Source organism: Camellia sinensis, chromosome 11 (genome assembly GCF_055761805.1).
Source record: "Camellia sinensis isolate YWXY chromosome 11, ASM5576180v1, whole genome shotgun sequence".
Lineage (NCBI taxonomy): Eukaryota > Viridiplantae > Streptophyta > Magnoliopsida > Ericales > Theaceae > Camellia > Camellia sinensis.
The window spans coordinates 139,936,723-139,954,029 of NC_138971.1; the positions used below are offsets into that span (position 1 = coordinate 139,936,723).

A 17,307-nucleotide genomic window follows, 5' to 3' on the forward strand; every position below is an offset into this window, starting at 1 on the left:
ATATATAAAAAATAAAAATAAAAATAAAATACATGGGAATAATCCATTTATTGAAGATTTTAAGATTATTTAAACAATTAAAGCTAAGCATGGCAATCCAAAACAAACCACATCTTTTTCCCATTTTTTTTTATTTTTTGTTTTTAGTATTATGTTAATTTTTTTATTTTTTCGATCCGTCTTGTCGAGATGATTTTAAAAGTTTTTTTTTTTTTTGAAAAATTGCAAACAAAAATTGAAAAAGCCAAAATAAGTCCAAAAAGATTTTTTTTTGACTTTTCTAGATTTTTTTTTTAAATTATAATTTTCTGATTCATTTTGTCGAGTAGAATTTCAAAATCTTTTTTTTTTTGAATTTTTTTTTTAAAAAAAAATTTACTAAATTAAAAAAAATAAAAAAATAAAAAATAAACAAATTTCAAAACAACCCTTAGTTTGTTTGATCGAAAAATATCGAACAAATCAAGTATATTCAACCTTGATTGGCAAATAAAATTCAAACACAAACAATTTTAATTATGTTTTTTGAAAAAAGTCATCTTCCACACCATCACCCAAAGCCCTCACTTTCTCACCTCGACAAACTCATCCCTCAGTTCCTCTCTTCTCCCCATCTCTTTTCCTCATAAATTCTAAACCTTTCAATCACCATCATTCTCTTTCAAAATTTTAAATTATTTATTCTATGACTTCCTCTTATGTGGGAGAAGAAGAGACATAGGCCCTGTTTGGTAGAGCTGTGGGAAAGTGCTTATAGCTTATGCCTAAACAGCTTATAGCTTATAACTTTCAGCTTAAGCTGATTTCCAGCTTATTCTTAAAGCATCTCCTGCCCCACTCAAAGAATAAGCTGTTTTCTGACTTCCACAAAGCTATAAGTTATAAGCTATAAGCTAAACCAAACACATCAAAATAGCTTAAATTAAGCTGAAAGCTGAAATAAGCTGAAATTAAGCTGTACCAAACAGGGCCATAAGAGAGAAAAACAAAGAGAAAGAGGGTGTAGAGAGAATGGTTGAAGATAGAGATAAAAATATATTTAAAATTTTAGTAATATTAGAGATTCTTTAACAAGAAAAATTAAATTTATTTACACTTACGTAATTATAGTTGAGAGTCTTGATTGATTGATTTATAAGCAAATTAACAAAAAAAGAATAATAATATATAATCCACATCATGGGAATAATTTTTTATTTTTATGCCAAGCATGAAGCTAGCGGAATAAATTTAAAGGGTATTTTAAACATTTTCCTTTCGGATTATGAAAATATAGAAAGAGATTAAAAAAATAATTTTTCATTAAATGTAAGGGAAAATGAGTATAATAAGTTAAAGGAGTATTTACACACAAGTCTTAATTTATGAACTTATACTCTATTAAGTCTTAACTATGATTTTTTAGACATTCAAGTCCCATTAAATTTTTAATAGTTGGAATTGTCTTTCAAATAATGATTGTTCATCATTTATGATTATCTATAAAGGAATATGATGATTTGATATTTATTTTAATTTTAAAAACTTAAAAATATAAACTTTCAAATTGAAAAAAACTAAAAAGAAAAAATTATGTGCGCAAAACTAAAATAATACATTGAATTATTTTTTTGTACAAAATTAAAAATTTTGTGTCTATAAAGGAGTATGATGATAGAATATTAATGTGCAAAACTTAAAAACAAAAAAAAAAAAACTTTATAAATGAAAAAACTGATACTGTTCTCAGTTTTAAAATTTGAAAAAAAACTGATAATGTTATCGTTTTATTATATAGTTGAATCAAACCAATATGTAGAAAAGCAAAAAAGTTTAATCTCATACTCTTTTTTTTTTTTTTTATCAATTAGTGAAATAAATATCTATAACATTACTATGCAAAATTGATAATGTTTTTAATTTTAAAAATTAGAAAAAAAATGATAATATTATCATTTTTACTAAATATATGACTTATTGATTTAAAAAATCTTAAATAAGACCTGAACTACCATAATATTTATAAATAGAATTCTTATATAATTAATTCTAAGTTAAAAGAAAGGTGTAAATAGTACAATTAGTGCCGAGAAATTGTCCAGTAACTAATAATCCATTTAAAGGGTAATATTTTAATCGTGCAGGTTATCTGTTATTTGAGGTGAATTTTTGTAATTCAAATCGTTCATTTTATAAGATTAATTGATTAAATATTTATACAAAAAAAAAATTAAATTAATCTGATATCAATAATCTAATGATTTGATCACATTATCTTCTAAAAATGAACGCTCAATGTTAGAAATGATACATGCCATTCATTTTTGTAATAAAAAAATATAATCCAATTGTATAATTGCTAATATTTAATTTATTTAATGAGTTTTACAAAAATGAACCCTTAAATTATCAAGGTGAAACGAGGGTGGACCGTTTCATATTTTAAGATTTTGAGCATTTTCTTTAAAATTATGGAAAAATAGGCAGACAAAATAATAATAATAAAATTAAAATTCTCATTAAAATGTAGTGGGAAAATAAGGGTTTTTTGGGAACAACTTAAAATAGCATATTTATTTTTTTATCTCACTTTTTATATATTTTTTTCATAAAAAGTTAAAAAAATTATTAATTAACTTATTTCCAAATAAAATTATTTATTTATTTTGGGTGAATGAGTGATTAATAATTTATTTTTTTTTGGTGAATGAGTGATTAATAATCCAATTAATTAATAAAAACAATAAATTAAGAGCGGTCCAAACTTATGCCAACTTTGACAGATTCAGACAGCCATGTGAGCGACGACTTTCCCTGCCTGGCCACGCACTCCTCTTCACTCCGATTTGCTTCTCATTCCACCACATCCCAAAACTAAAACCCTTCTATACAATCTCTCAATTTCTCATCTCAATCCACATATATGTATATGTAGAATGGTGTTGAGCAATGCTGTGTTGTTGTTCGTAGATACAATTGCGTGAGTATCATCATCAGAACCAGCAATTCAAAGAATGGGTTGGAGGAACCAATTCCAAGAGATAGCGAATTCGAAGCCATTGTTCTTGACGATCTACGCCACCGTCATCATCGGAATCCTATTCTCTTCCTTCTATGTCTTCTCCGCCGTCTACTCCTCCTCCTCCTCCCCCTCCTGGTTCCCTCAAGTTTCCTCCCGTACTCTCTCTCCCTCTCTCTCTCTCTCTCTCTCTCTCTCTCTCTCTCTCTCTCTCTCTCTTCTAATTTGATTATGTGTTTATTTGAATTTCATCACTTCATTTTGCAATGTGAGTTTACAAATATTTCGATTTGAACGATTTTGAGATTAGTGAGCTGAGTCTAGTAAGTGGGTTGAACTTAGAATATTGTATTAGTGTATGGAAATGAATTGATGAGGTTGGTTTGTTGTCAATTTGCATGTGTTTGGGAGGGAAATTGAAGTGTAGAGCACTTGCTGTTCAGATTACTGGCACCAAAAGAGATGTGGAGAATCACACTTATGGTCTGTTTGGATGGATGTGGATTTTGAATTAAGAGATTTAAAGTTAGAATATTGTTGAAATTAAATAAATGTATTTTAGTTGGATCCTTGTAGATGGAAGAAAATTTTTAACATGATTTGAAACAACTACTTATCATGATAAAATCATTTTATTCAATTTTGAAATTCATAGGTGAGCTATCAAATCTGAATTTGAGTTATTCTCCCAACGGACCCTTAGCTGTCTTTGGATCTTGGTTGTCAAGGGAAAGGGAAATTTAATTGCATATACATGCTCAATCTTTATATATAACTGAACAAAAAGATGGATTTGGACCAACTCTATAGTTCTTTTAAATGGGGGGTGGAAAAAAAACCTTTATATGTTCAACTATACTTTGGACCAAGTGGACTGAAATTAGTTTTTAGCAAGTGTTGTTGCAGTTGTCTGCACTTTTTACCTTTTCAGTAGTCTGGTCTGGTCAAGCTAGATACCAAGCATACATTTCGCACATGGGATAGTTCTTTTGTTCCAACACATAATAAATAATGTTTTTTTTCCTGGAATTTCATTCAATTTTTGCAACAATTTTGATTATGTTCTTCCTTGTTACATTAAACTTACTCTTTGCTTTTCCTCTCTTGTTGCCTTTTAATTCTCCAATTATTTTTTCTTTTACTAATTTATATGTTTGTCATATTTTAGATGTCGAATCTCCCCCCCGGGATCAACTACCTAACTCTTCTCAACTAACAACAGTGGGTGTAGTACTGTCACCGGCACCACAGTCACAAAACAAGTTGAGGAAACCAATTTGGGAGGTTCCCCCTTCTGGTTCAAAAATGCCACCTTTGAAAACATTCCGGTTGACAAAAGGCTTGGTTCAGAAAAGGGTGAAAGATAACATTATCATAATGACCTTTGGCAATTATGCCTTCATGGATTTTATCTTGACATGGGTTAAACACCTTACAGATTTGGGTTTAGACAATATCCTTGTTGGTAAGTTCCCGTAATATGAGCCATGGATGCCTTTGGAGCTTAAACTTAAAGTTCTGAATTTTTTACCTAAACAAACATATCTCTCTAAGAAAATTTATATGTTCTCATAGGTGCAATGGACACAAAACTGTTAGAGGCTTTGTACTGGAAAGGCATTCCAGTTTTTGACATGGGTAGCCATATGAGCACTACAGATGTTGGATGGGGCTCAGCAACATTTCACAAAATGGGGAGAGAAAAGGTTGTTCTAATAGATACAATCCTACCATTTGGCTTTGAACTACTGATGTGTGATACAGACATGGTCTGGTTAAAGGTACCTTTTATGCTTGTTTTCTTGGTTATGGTTGCTAGCTTTCTTTATGTAATGAATTCTGTGCAGTCATGAATTTTTTATTATTTCTCTCTTGGAAACACTAGAGGAAAAATTTTGAAAAAAAAAAAAGCAAGCTTTTTGAACTCTATTAATGTATAGGAACTACTCTTCCTTGAGTTTGTTTCCTCGGGGCTTTACAACCATTTGATATCCTGTTGCTTTCCTGGTACCCACATTTGTTATTTAGACGGTCTGTTTGGGTAAATGTGAAAGAAAGTACATTGGTTACGCTTCCTTTCTGCAATTATTAGCAAAATCTTGTGGATAATCAGGTGGAAAAGTTTGTTTCCTGTTTCATAAAAAAGACCTACTCCCTAATCTTTTTGAACTTCTATTACCATATGCCCATGCACCTACTCCCCTCCCTTTTTTTCACTCCTAACATTGTTGATTATATTTCTCTAACTTATCCGCTGGGAGCTGTAAAATTATCTTAATGAGATGACATAATTCCTTTACTTTATAAATACCTTAACAAATTTGTTCCTTTTTTTCCCCCCCTGTTGGTACATTCTTTGCACCATCTGCTATCTTGCTGGAGCAGAACCCCCTTCCATATCTTGCTCGTTTTCCAGAAGCAGATGTGTTGACTTCGAGTGATCAAGTTTCGCCAACAGTTGCTGATGACAGGTTGGACATATGGAAAGAAGGTAATGATTATATGAATACACGTTTTTAATTTTGTTTCCATTTTTTTTATTTAAGCATTTTTTTTCTTTTTTAATAGTAGTTACTAGTTGATACTTGTTATTTTATAATCATGTAATGTTCTTTTAGTCTTCATGACCTACATTTAGTAAATCTCCAGGAAGATTATGATGTATGCACTTTCTCCAACCAGTGACGCTGAACTGAAAATTTTTCAATGTTTGATTGGCATTCCAACTTCAAAGGGCTTTTAAGCTTGCTTTGGCCTTGCATACCTCCTGAAACTAGGAATCTAAAACTACTCCCCTTCATTCATCCTGACATTATCTGCTTCTCATGCCTCCTTATCAGCTGCCATCCTGAATGACACCCGAGGCTTTAGTTTCAAAGAAATGCAAGTATCTTTGAAGACAAATATGGGGATTTGGATCACTTATGGTGTGAGGTTTTTATTCTTGGTAATCCCGTTTGACAAAATTTCTTTCAGTTGTAATTGTATTCGATTTTTTATTTCAGTGAGGCTATAAGTTTTAGATATGAATCCAACCCGAATTGTGTCTTGCAGAGATGTTTTGGAAGTTTATTTTTTCTGTTTGTCACTTCCCTGACTATGTTAGGGATCAAACTGCCCTGTCAGCTCGCAGGGGTCCAGTGAGCAGCGCCCCTTGGCAGGTCTGGGGCAGCACCCAGGCAGGGTCGAGGGGCAGTGCCCCCGAAGCAAAATGCAAAAATGCATTCGAAGTTGCTTGTCCGCTCGAGCGGCCATTTGTGCGCTCGAGCGAAGACCGTTTAGTTCCAGAAGTTTGACCTGTCTGTAAAAGTACTAGAAGTTGGGATTTTAACCTCGAGCGAGGTCCGCTCGAGCAGAGATCGCGGATCAGTTTTCTATAAATATGTGGTTTCATCCGTTTTTAGGGTTACGACTTCCAAATCTTCTTTTTGGATATTAGGGTTTATATATGGAGCTTCTTTGCTAGTTTTTTTTTTTTTATGTTTGTTTGAGTTTAAATCTAGTTTGAAAAGTATACATAAAAGGATTGCTTGTTTCGTTCAATACAAAAGAGTCTTGTTCTTCGGTGGATTCCGTGGAATTCGGGCTTGAAGTTTTGGTGGATTCCGGAGTGGCTCATTGTCGTGATTTGACATTGGCGTTGTGGATTCAACGTTGGGTAAGACAATTCCGAGGTGAAGACGGGGTTAAAAGAGGCATATAGGGGTCAGTTCAATTCGGGTATAGATTCGCTAAGTAATTGAGAGTACACTCGTGTAATTTCTTTAAGTTTTCTTAGTGGATTGTTTTGTGATTTTTGCCCGTGGTTTTTTATTACAATTGGAGGCGCTCTAATTGTGGTTTTTTCACATTAAATCGTTGTGTTGATTTGTCTTTGATTGTTTGATTGCGATTGCTATTTACTCTTTAAAATTGATACATAATCACAAATCAATATCTAGGCGATTTCTAGATTTTTCATATGGGATAAAGTCCGTGTTTTGATATCTTTTTGGATTTCAGTGGCTTCCCCTTTAAACGGATTCTACTCTTTATGATCTCTAGGGATTGGGTGTCAGTGTGCGATGTTTAGTTCCTTGTTTTCTTTTGCATTGAATTGTCCTTGTTTTATTTTGTGGACATCTTGTCCTCTATTGTACTACATTTCTTCTTTAATAAAATTTTGTTTTGTTGCCGATCAAAAAAAATAAAGTTCCTTCGCACTCGAATGGTCATGCCAAAATTAAACTTCTTGGCCATTTCTGATCATGACTGATACGGTCACAGAACTAATGTCAGCCCTTCCTGATGCTCTTCCATTACCCCACTGCATAAGAGGAGTGAAGTGAACCTCACTCGACATCCAATCTCCCCGCTCAATCCTATATCTCCCCTCCACTACCCTTCTACAATGATTACTCGTTTAAGTATATCTGCAAAGTCAATTTCCCGAAAAGCTTTGTTGAGGGGTAAGCTTCTAACGACTGAAATTCTGCTCCTTACGTCCTAATTCACCAACTAATATTTACAGCTCCTCATTAGAAATTCTTCTGTATCTTCTCAAGTTTCACTCAGCTGCTGGTTTGTTAATGACTATCTGTAAAAATTAATGTATTATTGATTGATATATATTGATATCTATTACAATGATTCATGATTCCTATATATAGAAGAGGGTGAGTGTGTAGTAGGTAAGGAGTAGGTGAAGTGGAGGTGATAGTGGTGTAGTGGGTTAGGTTTAGTGGAGTAGGTGAGGTGGTAGTGGTGTAGTGGGTTAGGTTTAGTGGAGTAGGTTTAAGTGGGTGAAGTAGGTGGAGAGTAGGTGGATTTTAACAGCCCCCCGCAAACTCAAGGGGGATAGGAACTAACCAACTTGAGTTTGGAGAGAGTAACAAAACAAGAAAATACATAAAAATAAAAGAGGATAAGAGACACTGTATGGTCGTGTCAGACCATTGGTGAAGACACTGGATGGTGGTGTCATAACGTTGTAGAGGACACTGTATGGGGGTGTCATAACCATGTAGAGGACACTGTATGGTGGTGTCATAACGGTGTAGAGGACACTGGATGGCGGTGTCAGACCGATGTAGAAGACAGTTTATGGGGTCGTGTCGGACCGTTGTAGCAGACACTGTGTGGTCGTGTCAGACCGATGTAGAAGACAGTTTATGGGGTCATGTCGGACCGATGTAGAAGACAGTTTACGGGGTCATGTCGGACCGTTGTAGCAGACAATGTTGTGATAGTTGTTGTGACAGTTTACAGAGTCTTGCTGGACCCTTGTAGAAACTAACCGGAATCAATGTCGGGACAGTTTACAGAGTCTTGTCGGACCCTTGTAGAAACTAACCGGAATCAATGTCGGGACAGTTTACAGAGTCTTGTCGGACCCATAAAGGAGCTAACCGAAATCAATGTCGGGACAGTTTACAGAGTCTTGTCGGACCCTTAAAAAGTCGCACCCTCAAAAGGTGTGCCCAATCTTTCAAAAGGCGTGCCATCAAAAAGCGTGCCCAATTCATAAAAAGGTGTGCCATCAAAAGGCGTGCCATCAAAAGGCGCGCCCACTTCATCAAAAGACGTGCCCGACAGAAAGCGTCGAGCCATCAAAAGGGGCGCCTGACACGCGGCGATGCACGTGATTGACAGAGCGCGTGTCGGCCTCGTCGTCTCTGTCTTTATAAACCAAAGCGAAGTCTGAGGCTTGGAAGCATAACAAACCAGTTGAAACCTCTTCGTTCTCTGTAACATTCTGTAACCAACCTTGTCTGACAGTACCAATCGGTAATCGCTGCTTCTCTGAAACACTTAGCAACCCAAAAACATGGCCTCTTCTTCCCGTCCAGCTACCCAGAATATGGCCTCTTCATCCCGAGGTCTGCTCACTCTCTTTCCCGACCTCAACGAGTCAACAAGAGAGATAACTGGTGCGGTGGCCAGTGAACCTCAACCAAGCGCCTCTGGTTTTGCTCCGTTGAACTTTCCGATGCGGTCGGTGGAGCAAAAAATGGCGGTGCAAACTGATATTGAGGCCAATCAGTATACTCTGAAGTCATGTGTGGAAACCATGACTGCGGTTACAAACTTGTCGCACCGGCTGCAGAGCAGGACAAATGAGGTGCAACAGTTAAACTCCCAGCTGGCTCTGCTCCAACGCATGTATAAGGATGCGCGAGCAGAGATAAGTGTGCTAAAGGCAGAAAACAAGGAGCTGAAGCGGAAGGCCACCGTTATGTTCCGATTTGGAGGTCCGCCATATGCTGTAGTGGAGGAGCAGGGTGGAGTGATCATGCCCAGTGGAGTGGGAAACACGGAGGTAACACCGTCAAGGGCCGCCCAGGACGGAGGCAAGAAGAAAAGACCGGCGGAATAGGCGAAAAAGTGAGGTCGGTGGGTGGCCGTCTGCAGAAAAGAAAACAAATCTTGTGGTGTTGTGGTTTGTGTTGATTGTTTGGTTGTTTTTTTTTTTTTTTTTTTGTGTGTGTAAAAGTGTGATCGGGGTTGTTCCCTGAGATAAATAAAATATGATTGGTTGTGCAAATTTGTAAATGGTTTGCAATGGTGTTTGGTATTTACCAAGAGAAGGGTTGGAAAGTAACATGACCTCGTCAATTATTTGTCCATAACCAGTTCCTTTCTCCTTAAACCAGTATGGGATTTTTCTCTTGGTAAATATGATTCTCCTTAAACCAGTATGGGATTTTTCTCTTGGTAAATATGATGTTATCATCGGGGAGACCCGGCAAAGCAAATGTCTCTGTAACATAGAACAAGAACCTGGGAATGCCGAGGCGAGCACCAAGGTCGGCAGTCCAGGGATGGAACATGTCGCTGACGATGCAATCAGGGCGGCGTCGTTTGAAATGATCGCCGATGACCTGCGATTTTGGACGCCGATCACGAGGTTGAGATTTTCCGGCGAGGAAAAGAAGCAGAAGCTTCCGAGATCGCAGGATTCGCCTCTGATGGTGACGACGTAGGCGAATCGGACGGCGATGATGAGAACACCGAAGACAAAGAGTCGAACCAGAATGTTCCTCAGTAAGCTTGGCTTAGACTCCATAGCTCTCTGTATATACTAAATCTAGAGAGAGGGAGAGAGAGCCGTGGGTCTCCTTGGTTTGATGCCAGGAGAGTGTAAAAGAAATTGAGAGAGAGATGTGGAATTTGTGGCAGCGGAGTGAAGGAATGTGTGGAGGTCCGGCGGGCGGCCAAGGCGAGGCTGCCGCCCGCCGGTGAAGCAGAATTACTAGCTTCTTAACCTTGCTCTGATACCATGAAAAATTAATGTATTATTGATTGATATATATTGATATCTATTACAATGATTCATGATTCCTATATATAGAAGAGGGTGAGTGTGTAGTAGGTAAGGAGTAGGTGAAGTGGAGGTGATAGTGGTGTAGTGGGTTAGGTTTAGTGGAGTAGGTGAGGTGGTAGTGGTGTAGTGGGTTAGGTTTAGTGGAGTAGGTTTAAGTGGGTGAAGTAGGTGGAGAGTAGGTGGATTTTAACACTATCACTTGTAAATTGACTTATCTTCAGTGTTTAAGAAGAAGAAATACAATCAGTCCTTGACTAACTTTTTGGAAAATGATCGCTGCCCAAAAAGTGAAGTTTGAAGTGACATTTTCGCTGAAAAAAATGTATCTTAATACCTAGAATCAATGCTTTTACTTTCACTGTATGTTATAAATACTGCTATATTTTCTGAACTGTCTTAACCATAGAAGTTTTTGTATGCATGCAAGTGCTTTCGTTTCCGACTGAAGGTCTTGGACCAGAGTTTTCCTTTCTAGAAGTAATATATTAGTATCATAAAAATAATCAATTGCAGTTGAGAGTTTGATTAGTCTTGCCTAAATTCCTTTGGAGTTCATTCCATAGAGGAGGGTAAGCCTGGCCAGACAGATCTCAGGTTAATAACGGGTTTTGGCCCTTGTACTTTAGGTGAAGCTTGAGTTGATCTGGCCCAAAGGATGGCAATAGGATTTTGGATCTGATCAATAATTGGTTGGTGATGTATTCATTCAGTTGTACTAAATTGGAATTATAAATTTATACCTGGTTTGGAACTGCAATGATGGAGTGTGTGCTTCTCTATGTAAAAGGTCAAATTTGAGATTCAAATGGAAATAGAAAACCTGATGTTATTTGTCAGGGATTCGTGATTCCATGCATGGATCCAAACCTGTTGAGATGGAGAACTGGGTGGAAATGCTGGGTCCAGGTAGACCTTGTATCTTCTCAAGCATGATCTGTTCATACCATTACTGGTGTAGCTTAATCTGCGTATTGGAACTCTATGCATTCCTTATGATTTTAGTAAACTGTGAGTTAATTTTCCAGTTGATGTACGTGTTCAAATCATTGCTATGATAAAATAGGCAATTTGCAGTTAGTGAAATCTGACTTTTGTCATACTTATATGCTTACTTTTCAGAGACCAGTTTAATAATAAAATTCTTCTTTCACCTTGGACAGTTGGCGCTGCATATAATATAGGAATTTTCCACTGGCGGCCTTCAGATGCTACAAAAAAATTGGCAAATGAATGGAAGGATATGCTTCTAGCTGATGATAAGATATGGGACCAAAATGGTTTTAACGAACTAGTACGCAGGCAGTTGGGGCCATCTGTTGATGAGGACAGTGAACTTGCATATGCTTATGATGGAAAGCTCAAGCTGGGGGTCCTGCCAGCAAGTATATTTTGCAGCGGGCATACTTATTTTGTCCAGGTAGGACCAATAGGACAGTTCTTTGAGATATTGGCATGGTCTCATCTTCATTTGTTTTTTTAATCTCATTGTGGATTTCCAGAGTAACGGTTCATTACCTCAATTTGCTTGATCATAAAAGGTATGCTGAGCATTTCTTTGTGCTTGTAGGCAATGTATCAACAACTCAGATTGGAGCCATATGCTGTACATACTACATTCCAATATGCAGGTACTGAAGGAAAGCGTCACCGACTACGTGAAGCCATGATTTTTTATGACCCACCGGAATATTATGATTCACCAGGTATTTTTTTCATGATATATACATTTTTGCATTTGGCATTTTATTCCCAAAAATTGCCTGCCCTGTAGCCTTTATAATTTGCAAGGCATTGTAAGAGTAATATGGCTCATCTATAGGGCCTGCATATGATAAGATATTGTTTGGCCTGGGATTTTAGCATTTATTTTCTTCTTTCTTAGGGGTTTGATGCTGATAAAATAATTGTGATGGCTGATTGTCAGTACATAGTCCATTGGGATTTACATGTTTGGGAGATTGATATGGTGGAGTTTATGAAGACCTTGTATAGGGTGGTTTGTTGAGGATGCGGGAGGACAAAATCTAGATAAGGGCCTCAAAGTTTGGAAAATTTGAGGTTAAATCATACTTCAAATTAGTAAGCCCTTGGGAAGAGACTTATACATTAAAAGACATTTGGAAGGTGGAAGACAACTTGGGGAAATATAAAAGGAGAAAAGTCCTTCGAAATGGGTGTTGAAGGCAGGGAAGTCAGTGGATTAATTATCCATTGTAGGGTGGCTGGTGAGGGGTAGATTATGGTGTTGACTATGTTTGGGGTGTCTTTGGTGTTCCTGAGAATAGTGGTGGAAGTATTTTAACCTTGCTTTGGACTTCTTTTTGGATTTTTTGGATGCTACAGAATTCTGATTTGATGTGAAGGGATGTTGGTTTTGTTTCTTTTTGTACGTGTGGGTAGTGGCTACTTGGCACTAAATAAAATTGACTTGACTTTTCAAAAGAAAGAAAGTTACCTTAATCCATCCTATCTTCTTTTGTGCAAATTGTGCCTTTATTTTTCACATTAACTTGGTTCCTTTTGATTTATGCTTCCAAAATCTGACATGTTTCTTCTTTATGAGATTCATTCTTGTATAGCCTTTTTCATTAATGCTGTACGTCCTTTCAGTAACTAAAACCATAATTGGTACCTTTCTTGCCCCTAATTCAAATCAGGTTAAAATCCTGGTCTGGTTTTTACTCTCCTCCACAGTTCTATATGACAAGCTATTTTACCCAGATTATCTAGACTTAGCATTGAAGCTCATGCACCTGCTTGTGTGCATGAGTTAATAATAATGTTAAAATACCATTAATCTTACTTTATGACAATCATCAATATATAAGGGAAAATGGCCAGCATATATGGAACTCAACTTGACACTTTCCCAATATTTGGGGCTGGACGCAGAGAAATATTTTCCATTTTACTATATATAGGGGCATCTCTTTTATTAAATCATGCACCCACCTTCTATTTGTTAATAACTCAAGCATCTTACATTCAGGCTTTCCCCTTGTTTTTGTAGCATCTTCAAAGGTATGTACTTAAAATTCCAGTGATGGCCTGATGGGTCTTGATGCTCGTAACATAAATTGTCTGTGGACTTTCTCACATGATATTTATTTTTAATTTTATATTCTCTTGCTACTCATTATCTTCATCCAGCTTGCCCATTTTTTGAATGTTTCTTGGTGCTTCTGCAATTGGTAATTTAGTACCATGTAAATTGTACCTTCTTCTCTCTTGTAGAATTTCTTCGCTTAACTAATTGGATAATCATGGATGATGCAACAGAGTAAAAGTAACCTACATGAGCTTTGGGTCTTTGATAACATTCCCCTAGGGCTGCAAGAATATTGCTGTAATTTAATTTTGTTGAGAATTTTATGCAGGAGGTTTCTTGACCTTTAAGCCATCTATTCCAAAGAGTTTGTTACTAGACGGGGAGCATACTATTGAATCACATTTTTCTCTCATTAATTACCAAGTATGCAATATTAACCTAATCCTACGTGCCTCTATTACAATTTTGATAATACTTTATTGCAATTTATTGATTCTGTTTTGAATGGTTCTCTCAGATGAAGCAAATAAGGACAGCTCTTTCTATTGCTTCTTTGTTGAATCGTACACTGGTAAGAATTATTCTGATCTTTGACATCTTAGATGTTGATGTAGTTTTAGCCAGGGGAGATCTCTACTCTGTTAAGGGAGCAAAGATGAAAAGTGCCTGTTAAATTTTGTTTTCCATTATCATTAGCACCATGATTATTACTTTCATCTTTAATATATTTGCATGTTCACATGCTACACCTGTGAAAATAAATTTGTTACACTTTTTACCTGGGGATTTGTAGATAAAACCTGGTTCTTGGTAGGTCCAAACACGGTGGATGTACTTCTCATAAAAAATGGATAATATTATTGCATCATTTGGATTACCATAAAAAATTGCTTGCTTTCTCTCTCTCTGTTGTCATTATACAGGGAATTATCATTACCATTTGAACAACTTACATCAGTTTCTAGTAAAAGAGTCTCATCTTTAGCCCAAAATTTTTTACTTCCTTATAATGCTAAATTTGACCATTTACTACTATAAAAGATCATTGTTCATTACTTTATCATGCATCTTCCTCTATAATTATTGATTCCTTGTGCTGTTCTACAGCACAAATTCCAACAGACTTTTTGATACTTGGGTTCAAATTAAAATATTCCAATGTCTTCATCTCCTTGATGATGAAATTCAATTAACTCAAAGTCATACAGGTACACATGGTTGCAATAAGATAGTTTGCATTGCTTAGAATCACATACAGTTTAAAGTTTGAATTGAAAACACTCTGCACTTTGAAATGCTTTTCTTCTTTAAGGAACCAAAACAAAGTGTAAGCCATCCTAGGTGTAGTCGCCATCTAAAAGGCTACCAAGTGTTCATCCCATCAAACTGGGGTTTTGGGAGGGGTAGAAACCTAAATTTCAACTCCTTATTCCAAGTGGCTGCCTTCAAATTCAAAGCCGCATTTCATGCGTGTAGCCTGGTCATTTTCCATTACACCTTGCCATGCACTATGGTAATTACTTACATACAACTATTCAACTTCATAATAACAGCTATGGCTTCAACAATGCGTATTTATATGTGGAATTCAATGTATGAATACCAACTGCATTCATTTTGCTAGATAGCCACAAAACAGGGTCATGCTGATTTACCTTCTTTCTGATGTTGAGTAGTTTCATAGGACAAATATTGATCTCTCTGTCCTTTATTCGTGCTTTTAGGTTATGCCTCCACTATGGTGCAGGTTGGATAGATTATGGTTTCCACATCCCGGAGTTCTGATTGGGACTATGACAAGACAGCCTTTTCTCTGCCCTTTGGATCATGTGTTTGAGGTACTGCTCTTTCTGATTACTGTAACCGTGCTCAGCACCCACAAAAACAACTAATTGTTACAAATGTGATTTTTTGTCCCCTTAGGCAAAGATAATTTGCGATGTTTGTTGACATGGGTTGTTTCCTTTGCTTAAATTATTTTTTGTGGAAGCTTTTTATGTGGTAATGATTTACGTGTTGGTCATTTTATGCATGATATTCTAAAAATATATTCATTTCAGATAATCCTTCTGTAAATTTCTATAGAAATTTCTCTTGGTTTTGTGCGCTCCTATAATACATGTTTCAAATTTTCTGGAGAAAATTGAACAAATGGTTAATTAGCTGATGTCTTCATTTATAACTTCAGTTTGTTATTAAGTTGAAGTGTAACACAAAAGCTACCAATAAAAAACTTTAAAACTAAGATGACTCTAAAGGCCGCATGCAATCTTTCGTTATTTGTCTGTCTGATAGCGTTCTCTCACTAAAAAGACTATGCTGCACTGCAGGTGAATGTCATGTTGAAGGAAATGCCAGCAGATGAATTTGGTCCTGGGATCAATTTGAGGGAGTATTCCTTCTTTGACAATCCATCAGTACCCCGACAGGTATATCAAAATTAAACTCATATGGAGTGGACAATATTTGCTTGTTTTCATTCACTTAACCGGGAATTCCTCCGTGTTGATGTTTGTTTTCAGGTGAAAGAGTCATGGCTTGATGTACAACTTTGTCAAGAAGGATCACAAAATTGCAATGTATCAAACAGTACGAGTCCAACAGGAGTGCTCAAATTTCCCAAGAACGGAAATGAGGAAACGGTAATGCAGATTCCTATATAAACCTCCTGTCACTGTAGTCATGTTTGCAAATCTTATTAATCTTTATGCTGATTAACTAGACTGCGGTGAATACTGATAGTCTGCACATCCTCATCCATTAGGAAGAGAGAGACTAGTAGCATCAATCTTTCACTTGAAGTAATAATGTCAAGTGAAGTATTTAGGCCATTGCATTGTGCATTCTTACATATGATATGTCCAGGTCCTCTGATTAAGAACAGTAGTTGTTTGGTGATTGCCCTATCTGCAGTTGTTTGGAACTATGGATTGTATGTCCCTCGTAGGCGTTCATTAAAAAACCAAATGAGTTTACTTGTTAGTTATTACAACCACACTGAGTTTACTTGTTTGTTGTTACAGTTCAAAACAGTATTCTCCTCATTCAAGGATGTCAAAGTCATACAATTCTCATCAATGCAAGATGCCTTCCTAGGTTTCACAGACAAGGCGAGTTTTTCTCTCCCATATTTGGTATTATTATCTTACATGTAAAAATGTGTCATGTTTAACCAAGTAATGATATACTAAGGTAAACCCTAAAATATGTGATCAGACAAGGGAGGAAAAGTTCAGGAATCGTGTGAAGCGATACGTAGGTATATGGTGTTGTGTGCAAAACCACACTCCTGGCCACATATATTACGACATGTATTGGGATGAGAAACCTGATTGGAAACCAATTCCACCCCAAAAACCCGAAGATGATCATCCGCCATGGTGAGTCCTAGCCCTAACTAACTTGTGGTTCGTCATTACATGAGCAAATCAGTGGGAGGCAAATGGAAGGAACACAAACGTCCTAAGTTGCTCAAAATCCGAACTCGGGAAAACAAGCAGAGATATGTATGATTACTCACAGATGAATGTAATTTTATATTTATAGGCAGAATTTAGAATATGATGTTTGGAATAGGAGGGAACTTGTGTTAGTGATAGAAGGAATTTTGAAAATGCAAATTGAGAAGTGGAAGCAAATCATAAGGGAGGTGAGAAGTAAAATCATCATCTGAATTCTGAAGAAATGTACTTTGTTCAATTTTTTTAATATGATCTATTTTCCTTTCCTTGACTACCATTATTGGCGACTGAGAAATGTGTCCTTCAATTCAGTAGAAGCAATAAAATATGTTTTTATTTATTTTATTTATTTCCTGCTTCAACCTTAAATTTTGTCTCTATTGCCCCCTTCTTTTTTTTTTATTTTTATTTTTATTTAAAAATCATAAGGGTGGCCAGCACTTCGGCCCGGGTACATAAAAAAAAGGGTTGCTAAGGGCTTGTTTGGTTTGAATTT

General features: G+C 36.3%; 1 protein-coding gene across 1 annotated transcript; it reads left to right on the forward strand.

Annotated features, from left to right (window-relative positions):
* The first annotated feature begins 2,721 nt into the window (after positions 1-2,721).
* Positions 2,722-17,088, forward strand: LOC114323825 (arabinosyltransferase XEG113). Its single transcript, XM_028271501.2, has 13 exons — positions 2,722-3,156; positions 4,167-4,463; positions 4,574-4,779; positions 5,384-5,489; positions 11,462-11,718; positions 11,869-12,004; positions 13,679-13,773; positions 13,868-13,921; positions 15,075-15,188; positions 15,681-15,779; positions 15,873-15,992; positions 16,374-16,460; positions 16,567-17,088. The coding sequence occupies exons 1-13, from the start codon at positions 2,994-2,996 to the stop codon at positions 16,732-16,734; spliced, it is 1,902 nt and encodes a 633-aa protein (XP_028127302.2). The 5' UTR covers positions 2,722-2,993; the 3' UTR covers positions 16,735-17,088.
* The last annotated feature ends 219 nt before the right edge of the window (positions 17,089-17,307 follow it).